The 13,338-nt window shown below is 39.6% G+C and overlaps 1 protein-coding gene across 2 annotated transcripts in view; it reads right to left on the reverse strand.

Moving 5' to 3' along the window:
• vipr1b (vasoactive intestinal peptide receptor 1b) overlaps positions 1-13,338 on the reverse strand; it is an 83,348-nt gene that overhangs the window by 16,003 nt on the left and 54,007 nt on the right. For both annotated transcript variants that reach the window (XM_074693646.1, XM_074693645.1), the window contains exons 4-6: positions 10,610-10,710; positions 5,075-5,172; positions 1,834-1,966 (exon numbers count right to left, since the gene is read on the reverse strand). In XM_074693646.1, the coding sequence (XP_074549747.1) occupies positions 1,834-1,966; positions 5,075-5,172; positions 10,610-10,710 (332 nt within the window). The remainder of the gene's footprint in view (positions 1-1,833; positions 1,967-5,074; positions 5,173-10,609; positions 10,711-13,338) is intronic.

Below are 13,338 nucleotides of genomic sequence, written 5' to 3' on the forward strand. Positions count from 1 at the left end.
GGGCAGAGTGTAGGATACGTCCTTTTGTGTTGGACCCCGAGTCAGACCCGGACGGTTCTGCAGCTCAGGAGGAAGAAAATCCACCTCGACACAGATCATCTCAGGACGCTTCAGTGTGGTGAGTCAGACCGGTACTGTAACATGTAGAGTTTATACGTTTATACTCTGCTCTTGGTGGGTGTATCCCTCGGTGGCGGTTGTGTGACTAACTGACATCACAGAGGAGGAGCTGCTTTATCAGATTACTCCAATAAAAAGAAAGGATCCTCATGTCGTCATGAAGGTCGAAATCTCGCGGCCATCTGGCAATGACCTATTTTCAGAGGCATCAAATCTCGTTCTAGAATAAAAAAAATAGAGAAAAAATACAATATCTCTTTTTTGAAAATTCAGGGGGTGTAAGGTCTTGTTTTCAAATGTATTATATTATATGTAAGTATTAAATCAGGCATCAGCATGATATGTCCCCTTTAAATTTAATTCAGTTTCCCTATGAATGTGTAATTTCTGCTTGGGTTACATTTACACTTTACAGAGCGAAAAAAAATTCAACTATTACAACCAGGTGAAGTAATCAGACAAATGTTATTTTTCATCAGCAGCTTGAACTAAGATAAGGTAGAGAAGATGTGTCAAGCCTGTTCATTAACATTTCTTCATTACACTAATTGGAAAAGTTTAATGGTCAGTGGACACATGGGGCGCATAAAACCTTACCTGTTTCTCAATACTTAGATATAAAAGTAATTTCAGGGAGACCAAAAACTTGTAATTAACTCTCTCATTTGTAAAAACTCTGCATCGCAGCCAGAATCAATACAACTAAAGCACAGCCACAATCCTAGCATCAAAAGCAACACCCAACACCATCCCATGAAATTAAAACAGCAGCTACAATCTGTTTAATCAGCATCTGCAGCAGGACAACTGCTCATCCTGTGTGTGAGCAGCAGCAGATTAGGCATACACAAACAAGACATGGCTTACACTGAATACAAGGCTGCCAAAGAAAACAACAGGTACAAAAAAGTTGTTTGGCAGCCTGATTTTTAGTTGGCAGAATATGAAAAGTCATTTAGATTAAACAAAAAAAGGGAAACAAGCAAAAGAAGTCCACATAAAAGAAAAAAAAAGGTGTTATGTCAAATAAATGTAATAAGTTTTGGTTAATCATTGTCCTCCAGGCGTTTCTTTCAAGTTTGAAAACTCTCCAGCTTTTTAATTGAACAGATTACTTTGGGAATATTCTAAGCACAAAACTTCAACGATTAAGACCTGAAACTACATTTTTCCATGGGGACCCTCCCCCAGACATGGCCTCCAGGTAAGGTAATAAATTAGGACCCACCTTATCCCGTCAGTTGATTTTGTATTCAGCACTGCACACAAAGAAATAAAGCTGGGACATTAAGTGTCAGCTGGAGAACTTATCCCTTGACGGCCGTTTCCTTGTCAGAGTTTTAGACTTTTGCTTTAATGTTTTGTAAAAGTTGTGTTATAAAAGATGCCAATCTGAACCCTACCTTGACTTCAACCTTGTGAAAACATCAGTAGTTGTGAGACAACACCGCTTTAGTTCCCTTCCTGTCTCCTGACAAAAATCAGCACAAAGGAAATCCATCTTTCCTTTCCCTAGTTGAGCCGAAGAGACCGCTCATTAGGTGGTTTGATGCTGATAATTAACAGCTCTGTGTTACATCTGCACACACGCGCTCCTGCTGAGCGTCCAGGAGACTTGTAGCTCCTCTGCTCTCAAGGATGCAGAGACACCCTGAACCATTCTTCTGTGAAAACACAACAGGCAGCAAACGTCTCAGATAATAATTAACTCACTGAGCCTGAGGAGCAGTTGTCCACTTCCCCAACCTCATACAGGACGACATCTTTGATGAACACGGCGATGGCCTTCAGGATGAATGAGACGAAAAGATGTATGTGGATGTAATTCCTCGTACAGTGCAGCTTCCTGGGATACACAGAGAAAGATACACATCAAGACCTTCGAACACACAACTCAACGAGGAGGACCTTCATGCTTACGATCCAGTGTCCTTGAGTTAACAGCTTAATCTGACTGAAAATAACAGGCAAGCACATGAGGCACAATTCTGATCTTTAGTGTCTTTTCCTATAATGTGTGGCTATGCTTTCAGAAACATTTTGAATTCTCCATCATTGACTTCCTCATGGTTGAGTAAAGCTATCTGGTAATGTTTACTGTCAGTCCTGATGTCTGCTCTCCAGAAGGAGAAATATCCTGCTGTGATTCAACACATGTCCAGTCACTTACTATCACCTCAGGGATCACTGAGTTTTTACCTAAGCTCATCTGACAGCTGGGAGAGCTTGCTCACACTCTGTCACAGCTGTTTGAAATGAGACATTTCAAAGTAAACACCACTATTTCTGTCCACTGTGACATCTGAATGTTAACCTGTCAATGTTGAAATAAGTTATCATTCCAGTTTTTTACAAATTCTACAGCGAGTAAGAGAAATCTCAATCACTATTCTGCTTCTGTTAAATAACACAGAGACGTGTAAACACAAACTATACTCTCCTTCCAGTTTTAGTCTACATAGCTCAATTTATTTGTCACAGCAATGATAGTGGTTTTCTGGTTTCTGTTTTATTTTTTCTATTGCTTTCCTTTGAGCCTGTGCTTTGCTGGTTTCAGGCGAACAAAACTTCCAGGTAGTTAAGCTTCCACCTTGCAGGTCTTTTTCGTAAACATAAAAAAAAACTTACTCAGTAATTTTCAGCATTTGGTAATAAAGTGACAGGAAAGAGAGAAGGAGATGTGACAAATCAGTAGAAAAGCAATTTCCTACGAGAAGAGTTCTCCTCCTTCAACCTCTCCCCATGTCCCTGATAAGGAAAGTGTTTTCTACATGATTTGTTGCAGCATGATTTGCCAACGTGAGAAGCGAAGCACTTGTTGCATTGCATTACTTCAACTCAGAAGTCAAGGAGATGAAGGGGAATAGTGGAGTAACACAAACATCCTACTGAAAAACAGACAAATCCACTAACCTATACAGTGAATCTATGACATTTCTTCTCTTCTTGTGCCATTTTGGGCTGTGTTAATCCTTCTGTTGTTTTTGTTTGTCATGTCACTCATTGCTTCTGATACAGTTTTAAAGTTTATTGAGGATGGGTGGGTGCCATATTAAAAAAGCTTGACTAATGGGCAATTTACACGACAACGGTTTTGTGATGAAACACAAAAGTATTGTTGCGTTTCAGCCTCTTGTTTACATGGATATGTTTTTGACCGACCTAAAACTTTTAAAAACTGCCTCCATAGTTTATTTTTACATGTTATTGTGTAAACAGCAAACCAGAGTTTTCAGTGGAAACACTGACGTCACGCTGCATTTTGCGGGCCAATATATGGCATTTTGAGGCCTTTTTTAAAATCAAACGGCCGATAAGAAACTAATTTGAAACTGCGTTGTTGCGGCTCTGATGCAGCCGCTCCGCTGTCTGCAGTCACTAATCAGCCCCCAGCACTGTCCCACCCACAGTATGATGTGATTGGTTACAAGCAGAGCCATGGCTTGGGTAACAGCCAATCATCAGTGCAGTTATTACAGTTATTACAGTTATTGCAGTTACATGGACATTTAGGAAAACTTTATTTACTGTGGAAAACTTCAGTCATTAAATTTTTAAGCTTTCATTTAACTTAATAAAACATGCTGCTGAGCCTGGGAACTGTTTAATAAACTCATGTGTAGAGGTATTTGAATGGAGTTAAGTTTTTAGGAGCTTGTATTGTTAAAAATTTTGACACCAATATTTGCACTTTGACTGCAAATTAATATCAGCTTAAAATATCGGTTATTGGCCTCCTTGGTTACAAATTTTCGGCATCCGCCCGGAAAAATCCATATCAGTCTATCTCTAATCTGTTGCACCACTTCTGCACTAAGTATTAACTAATATGACAGATGATCAGCCCAACTCTACTTCGGTGCAAATCTACCAAAAGCTGCTTCTGGACAAGAAACTTGTAGCGCCAACTACAGGCCTGTCATGCTTACTACAGTGTTTTCAGCCTCCCAGCGTTTCAATGTAAACAAGATTTTTTTCCACAGCTTTTTAAAAAATGTTCTGGGGTGAAAACTGTCCTGTAAATAGGCATCAAACTATACTAGCTTTGTTTGAGTTAGGATGGAGTAAAAGGGGCGGGCCTTTAGCCTCTTTGTAGCGAGCTAGGTGTCAGTCATGTCAGTGCTTACATGGGAAATTCCGCAAGTGTAATAAAAAAAAAAAAAAAAAAAAACTAAGGTTGGCTTTTTTGGCTGGGTGTGAATGTTGTTTTCAGACTTTCTGCAGCCAGCCTCAAGCAGAAGCTCACTGAACTGCAGTTTTCAATATGAAGCTGCATCTGCTTCATATTTTAGACCAGAGGTGGCTGCTAAGTAAAGACTCCATCATCTAAATATGTGATCGCTGTCTTAACATCCAAGCTGTCTTAACATCCAAGCTGTCTTTGAAAACCTCAAAATCAATCCCTCACACCATTCACTTTGATCCCTCTGTGCTCATGATGAATAATTTCCGACCAGCGGCAGATATGTACCATCAAAGGACCAAGACACTGAGATGGATGGAAAGACGAAAAAGTCTGATTGATTTGACTTGTTTGTTTCTTCTCTCTTGACTTAAAGCCCTCTGTTTCTGTGCGAAGATGCATCGAGCAGAGGTCATTAAATCTAGTTCAAAGTGTTTGATTTGCGGCACAGAAAAGAATAAGCTGTCATGATGTCCTGATTGTGTAGCCCAGCAGGGATAAAGTCAATGCTATTGAGCTTTATGGTAAACAGCTCATACTAATGCTCCCTGTAGGGGTTCTTCAGTGCCTATCATCTTTTATATCCTTTTTCTTAACAGTTGACAACATGAGGTGAGAAACATGTCAGTCCATAAACGAGTCAATCATCAATACTTTTCTGAAAAATCAAGAGCGAAAACATACAACTGATCACTGTTTCCCCTTTTCAGAGCAGACTTTTATCTTAAAACACAAAGAAAACAGTTTAAATGTGTGGAAAACTGTACGCACCTGAAAATACAGAGGATCACGATGGCTGTAGTGAGGGAAACAAGGGAAACACTGTGGCCGATGGTGTAGCCAACCTTCACCTGCCAGAAAAACTTGCCCTAAAGAAAAACACAATAGTAGTTTAATGATAATAATAATTATAATAATAAATTTTATTCATAAAGGGCTTTTCTAGATACTTTACAGAGGAGAAACATCATATAAAACACACAGAAACAAAAAAAATGAATGAAAAATAAGCAAAACAATAAAAACAACAAAGTACATTTAAAGACGATTGTACATCGAAAGTATTTTTTTAGAAGTTGGGTTTTAGTGAGTGTTTTGACAGTGGGGAGGCTGGTGGGGACAGTTATGGATGTGACGGGTCAAGCATTCAGAGGGTGTGGGCAACGACAGAGAAAGCTTTATTCCCCCAGCAGCCCCTGAAGGTGTAAACTGGAGTGTGGAGTAGCGGGTCCTAGGACGGGTGAAGGGAATGGGGATGGAGAGTCTGTGATGATGGGCAGGGCATCCAGGAGTTAGCGGAGAGGGAAAGAAAGCTTCCATATTTATTTTTTAGCATGATGTCTGAGTGAGGAGGGTCCCGGGGGGGATGCACCCCTCTCCTGCTACCAGAAGCAGGCAGAGAGGAGTGTCTGTGTTGGGATGGTGTGGGGCTGACCAGTGATTTGGGCTTGGCCCTGAGCCGTGTCCAGGATTCATCAGAGATGGAGAGTGGAGGAGGGGTAGTAGTAGCTGGCAGTAGCTTTATTTTTTACAATTATTTATCATTTATTTACAGATTTATTTTCAAAAGCCCCATGCTGCCTGATTCTTTCCATTTGTATTAGTCTGAAAGTTAGAAATACCTCAATAGATGTTTTTATGTGGTGAAAAACAACCTTAACAAGCTCCAACTGTGCAGTTCTTCTTTATGGAAATAAACAACAATGTTTTTAAGCCACATGTGGCAAGTCTCTGCAGAACAAGATATTGAATGCGCACTTCTTAAACTTTTTTACCAATAGTACTCAGTCTTATGCTTCCAAAGATTTTTAAATTTTATCCAACCCTGACCCAACCTGTGTGACCTGTAAAAGTCCCTATTTTTCCAGCACTTGTGTTTGGGAAAAATGTTATTTCAGCCTCTGTCAGAAACTCTTCCTCCGTCTTAGGTCTGTCTCTTTAAGACTCCCTGCTCAACAAACTACCTTCCTTCTAAAAGCTGGGTTATGGTTTCTGTATGAACGTGATGCACAGATATGAGACGTGTGGAAACAGCACGAGAGAACGCGTCTGGCTTCCGTTCCCAAACTGCAGGGGGCGCTATACTGCATATGTACATCTACCGGGGTACACAACTAGAGTAGAAGATTGTAGCTTTTGAATTTGTGTTGTGGTGTTTGCAAATTCTGACACCCACCGGCCACCGTAGTTTACTCACAAATTCAAAGATTTCTGCAACATTTGAATATGTAGGGGTTTGAAAATCTGTGTCCATGCCAAAACTTCTGATGATGATTCTGCAAGGGGACATTGTCTTACTTTAAACCCAAAAAATAATCATTGAGAAAAAAGCTGAAAAAAAAAAACCCCAACAGTGATAGAGCAAAGATCAGCACCTCTACCTAGGGCTGGACAATTAATCGGATTTTAATCGTGATTTCAATTTTGCCATCTGACAATCATAAAAACAATATAATCGAAGAAAAACAATTAATATGCCACACAGTGTAGATGTATGCAAGTTCCTGTGCTTCATAGCTCTTCTGTGTTCCATGTGCAGCCACAGCGAGTGTGTGTGACTTATGTGTATCAATAATACTGTATGTGCCACTTGCTGGTTCTTTAAAGTTGTGTTTAAATCAGTGCTGAGATTTTTGAATAAATGAATAATTGTGTATATTAATTGTGATTTCAATATCACTTAAAATAACGGTGATTCTTATTTTTACCATAATCGCCCAGCCCTACCTCTACCCTAACCTAGCCTGAAAGGCAGACAGGTTAAAACCGTCGTGTTAAGCTACATTTAATCCTCTAATGACTGTGAAGTACCTGAACCACAAGCTTTACCTTCCTTTTAACAAATCAATAAGATTTTCTCTATCGATGCACCCTGAGCTTCCCTGTGTCGTTATTGATTAAAGTGAGACAGCTGTATGGGTTTTCTAGAGCTCTGGGTTCAGCACACGCTCTGTGTGGAGTCTTTCAAGGTAGCCTCGCAAAGCTGCTGCCAAGACAGTGTGTGCTTTTGTGTTTGATGGGGATGTAGATTTAGGACTGCGTCTCCTGCCACACACGGAGCGATCCAGTATGCAGAAAGACGGACATTGAATTCCTTTTAGAGTACATCACCAGCCGGGTCCCTGCTGTGCGCCTATGTGGCATACTAATGAGGCTGAATCAGACTGAGAGCAGCAAAGTGCCTACCAAGAAAGCTTTTACCACCCTGTTGTGTGCACCACTCTTCACCCGGCTCCACCTTAATGATTAGAGCAGGAGCAGCTTACTCTGAACTCCAACAAGAGGAATATTTGATGTATCTATTTACGTCCTGAAGGCATGATGAATGACCTTCAGTGACTCATACCGCTTGATAACAGAGGCAGAAGTTGTTAACAGACTTGTGTTGTCTGGGAGCATCATGTGAGTTGTTCATCAAAGACATGGGCCAGATGAGTGTTTAATACAAGAAATGAAAAGAGTACTTCCACATTTGTTCAAATGTACCCATGTGCTTTCCATTTCTCATCACTACTTGTCTCTTTTTAGTTGTTTTACAGGCTCAGACAGTTTATCTTACTACATTTTTAGTACACTCTGAGTGGTTTTATTGGTCACTACTTTACTAAATGGCCTCATGTTTTTCAATAAAATGCTACAGCTTTGCTCCAAATCACACTGGGCCTCATTAGGGATGGGTACCTTTCACATTTGAAACGTTACGGTACCGATGCCCGGTACCTAGCAATCGGTACCGGTACTTAACGGTACCAATTTTCGGTACTTTTTTGTGGTTATATGGTAAAAAATATCAATTTGTTTGATAATAGAATATAAAAATACTTGAATTTAACATATTTATTCTTCAATATATAACCTTGCAATTCTGTGTTCATGTCCAGCATGAAAAATCACCTACTCTTCCAGTCCCTCACAGTCACAAGGATGCACTTAGGTACCTAAACATGGTACCTTTTGGTTTTATCTGAATCGGAACCGGTACTTTTGACAGAATTCAGTCAGTACCTATAAAAGTACCTAATTCAGTACCCATCCCTAGGCCTCATTCACCAATGTGCGTAGAAATGCTCTTGCCCTGTGCACAAGTTCAGTGTCTGCGCAAAATCACCATTTGATTCATGACACATGCCCACCAGCCAATTTTCTACTCATCAACCTGCATGTGTAAGTGAATTAGTATCATTCTAAATTGACGGGCCTGTGCACGCAACCTGCAATCAGCATACTACCACACCCCAATTCATCTATCAGAACATCTGTTCTCAGCATCAGGAGGAGGCACCATCTACCTCGACATCTACGTTCCCAGCATCAGCCACACAGCCCACTGACCCATCCTCTCACCATCTCACCAGGAGTCTTTACTAGGTGACATTCAAACAGTCGCTGGATATTTTTGAGAACAAATAAATAAGTATGAGTGAACAGTGAAGTTCTGATTGTGTAATTTACTCGGAAAATGCACTTACATTTGGACTTTTAATTTTACAATTAAGGGTTGCTTTGCTTATTGTCATTCTGTAAATATATATATATATATATATATTAGTGGTGGGACTTGATTAAAAAAATTAATCGCATTAATTATGACATTTGTAATTAATCGTACCTAATCACATTTTAATCACATGAATATTCAACATCAGAAGCAACACTTTTCAATTCAAACAGATTTTGGTAGAAGACTAAATCATTTAATATTCTCATACGCAAGTTTAAACAACAAAATCCTGTTTATTTTGCTCAGAAGATGTTTTTTTGAGGACACTACTTTCAGGTACATTCATCAGCCGTTATGTGGTAAATAGAGCTGTCAGGAGATTAAAAAAATAATCTTATTAATTACAGGGTTTGTAATTAATTGATCTAATTAATCACATTTTAATCTTATATCTGCTTAAGGTCCCCACATAAAGAATTTGAATTCTAAGGCATTACAAAATAATAGTACATGACTAATGAGTGAATGAATGTATTCGGATGAATACACGAAAAAGAGAAGATTTGTAAATCCTTTTTTTTTCAACTGGACAATATTAATTAAAATGTCTGTGTTCCCTGCCATTGACATTCGATTACTGTTTACCGCGTCTATAGAAATAAAATATATTTTTCAACGGAGGAAGGCGGGGTCTGGTGGAGCTTGTCAATCAAAATCCTGCTCGTAAACGACTGTGGGTAGGCAAGCCTTACTTTTGGTTGTCTGATCAAGTGTCTGTTTCATCATTGTGTGAGTGAAGGGGCAGATACCATAAGACTGTTTCTTCTTTCTGCTCCTTTCCATTTGTTCTGAGACTTATTTTGTTTTGTATCGTACTTATAATTTTATGTTATTAAGAATGAAATAAAGACAAATTTTTACTAAACTAAAAATGTATTAAGTTATAAGGAGAAGCAGTTATGTAATGTCATTTATACAAGCTTTATAACTTACCTCCATTAGAAATTCTGCATTTACCACGCCCAAAAATTTATTTAACATTAAAACCAACATTTTTAAATGTGCATTGTGAGATTTTGAATAAAATAACTAAGTATTTAATTTAACATTTTATATTCAAAGATGTGCTAAGAAGGATCTGTTCTAATGGGACTGCCTCGCAACGAGGTAAGGTATTTATTAGTACAGTTACATAGCACTGAAAAACAAGTGAAAATGTGAAAACAAGCAAACATTGTAAGTTTGTACCATATGTCAGAAATAGTTTTCAGCAGAAAAAAACACAGATCTCTCTTCTCACTACTAAACTTGGTCAGCCAGCGTGGTGCTAACGTAAAGACTTAGACAATCAAGTGGGGATTAAGATCAGGCATATAGAAAGGAGACTTTTTCAAGATTACTTAAAAACTCCTCACAGACTCTTTAAATATGCCTGGCATTTAGTTAAAAGTGTATGTGTTTACATTTTCTGAGAGAGTTGGTTTGTCATCATTTGTGCGTAGGCATGATCTGAGGAAGTTGTAATTTTGTTCCCAGAACAAATTTAAGTAAGAGTTTCTTGATGAATCCCAGAATTGTAAGCCAATGTTTGCACACATGATTTAGGCACAATTTTGTCTGTACCCATTGTTTGTGAATGAAGCCCAGTAAAACAGGATTGAATGAAGGCACGGTGCACATTTAAGTCAAACACAGCAGTCATGATCAAAATATCAATACAGTTACACCCCTACAGCCACCCACAGAGAAAAGAAAAGAGACTCTTATTAAATTCTTCCTGCCCACTGGGTCTTGTGATGGTTTCGCACCATGCTGCTGAGAGCTCACTCACAAAGGGATCATCTGTATTTCACAGGTTTACTCACATCATCGCTTGTGCCGTTGAGATTATACCCACAGTTCACAGCAATGTCAAAAGGGTGCATCTCGGTCCAGCCATTTGCCGTACAGGTTTTGGAGAGGTTACCTGGGGGATGGAGAGGACATAATAAGGTGAGAGACACCCAGGAAGTAGTTTCTCTTTTATCTGCAGAGGACAAACCATCTTGCCAGGAACTGTGCAATGATGTCAGTGACCTTACTCTTTCTATCTTGCAAAAAAAAAAAAAAAAAAAAAAACAGGAAATGTAAAACCAACACAAAGAGCTGGATGATTCTGGATGTTTCCACTAATCTGGGTGATTATTGACACTTTCATTATCTCCGCCTGCAGATGGAGCTTAGCTGTTCCAGATATTGACGTTTTGATCTTCATTTTGTCGCTCACACAACCACAAATAAAGATTAACAACCTCACTCAAACCTGGTTAGACGACCCTGTCGACTACAGTAGACATAACATTTAATTAAAAACTAATCAGCTTTCCTGTAGCGTGGTGAAATGAGCAGTTACTTGGATTGACTTGGACAGCAGGGGCTAGGAAGTCCATTTTTTTTTTCCTCTGTACAAGAAAATACTATCATGACTCATCATTTTATGATATATTAACATTTTCTTGGTCCAGTTTTTTGTTTGTTGTTCCCATCCTGTTTCATTTTGTAGGAATGTTTCAGAAAACTTCACCACCTTCCCCTGTCCCATCTTTGTGACTCTGGTCACCACCGTCAGAGTTTCCACCTGGACTCTTCTTACCTTATGCATAAACAGTCTGTTTCTCTTTTTGTCCCTACCTGATCATATTGTCTTAGTTTTTAATTCAAATCACTGGCCATCCGAGCTCAAGCAAAATTAGCCCCCTGCAGCACCTTCCCCCTGCTGGTCGGTAGGGCCGTGGTCGTACTAATTCAATAAGAACCAGACAAGCATGGTTGCCTCTTGTATATGTCATCACGCTGTAATAAGACACATGAGTGGCCTGCTTACGTCATCATGACTTGTCTGTTTTACAAGAAGCACGGTCTCATCAAAGTGAACGCAGTAGAGAACATAGATTAAGACTTTTGCTACTTTTTGGCTTATGTCCGTTTGTTTTGGTGCGACACAGCCCTCTAACATACCCAAAATTGATTGATTGTGCAAAGCAGCAATTTTCAGTGGTCAGTAGTATATATCATCATCATCATCATCATATTGATACTTGTCTTGTCTCTATTTCCAGTATTGCCAAAGTTTTTTTTTTTTGTTTGTTTTTTTTTTTGGGGGGGGGGGGGGGGGGGGGGGTTGTCTCTAGTCACTAGAAATTATCTGTGATTTTCTGTTAACATTCTTTTACTCTAAAGCCTTTTGGACACCAAACATGTATATTTCACAGCAGTGGCGATTGCTCTAAGACTGCAAGGGAAGCTCAGCTTCTCCTAAAATATCCCCCCAAAAAGTGGTGATATGTACGGCTGTGTGTACATTTAATTGACAAAATCTGCGCCAGAATTCCTTCATCTTTTGTTCAGAATCAGCTCCTATCACAGGTAACTGGCTCAACCTCCTTCTCATTCATCCCTGCAGCATCTCGTCCTTATCACAGTCGGACGCTAGGCGTCTTCTGATTTCAGTGGGTAGAGTGGATTGTTCCACTGTGGAAACGGGACAGTCACTGGATAAACACTGGGCTTTGTCCCGGCCATTGGACGCTCAGCGTCTCTGGGGGTCTATGAGGCAGTGGGCTGGCCTGGATGCTGGGCTTCTGCATGATGATTGGATGATCTGTCTGAGGCCGAATCCCTTTTTGATTGACAGTGAAATGAGCCAGTCAGCGTTCATGAAGTATAACCCTCCACTGGAGCATCTTCTGAGTTTTACAGCCAGTTGTTCTGGACTAATCTGGAGGCTTTATCGATTACCTTTCTTAAAAACGACGAGCGCTGTGTTTTAAGATTCTCTCTCTTTTCACCAATAAGCAGCTACAGCTACAGCTGCGGAGCTTCTCCCCGTCACTCACACTTACAGCCTGTCGTAGTCTCACGTAGCAGCTCCAGCTGCAAACAAACTGACACAGAGGGTAGAAATTATGTTTAAATAAATAAACAAATTTATGATGTAGGCCAGAAAAAAATGAGCTTCCCCTCCTTGACTGACTGGCAGCTGTCACTGTTTCACACATTATTTTTTTGAAACCTACTGTTTTTCAATGCAAGCTTTCACACCAGCAACGTTCTTTTGCTGAGCAAAATTTTGGCTTTAGTTTTTTTCAAACCAAGGTCGATTTTTCCAAAGTTTTGGTTGTGACGAGTACACATTTGACCAATCGAAACGCTTTTTGTTGACAAGTCACATACCAAAACATTCAACATTGATTGTGTTTGTGTCCCAGCACCTGGTTCTTTATGACAAAAATCTTAAAAACTACGAAGACAACGCTTACAAAGACACCGTTTGGAGGAGAATTCATTCATTCATTCATTTGATTAATTTGTCCCTTGAAGGGCAATTCGGTTTGCAGCAGATTCACATTTAGACATAAAAACACAGAAACCATGCATGATAATATGAGCAGTATAGACATTGGTGCATAGTTAGTTCCATTACAGGAAAGTAGATTAACAAGGTGGATTAATCAAACCAAGCTGTGCTCCTGATCAAGGAGAAGGGCAGGGAATGACAGACTACTAGTCAGCAAATAGCTGTGGAGATTGAATATTACACCTCTAAATTTTTTCC

The sequence above is a fragment of the Halichoeres trimaculatus genome, unplaced genomic scaffold (genome assembly GCF_033239565.1).
Source record: "Halichoeres trimaculatus isolate MK-OKI-2021-1 unplaced genomic scaffold, fHalTri1.1 fHalTri1_scaffold_18, whole genome shotgun sequence".
NCBI classification, from domain to species: Eukaryota; Metazoa; Chordata; class Actinopteri; order Labriformes; family Labridae; genus Halichoeres; species Halichoeres trimaculatus.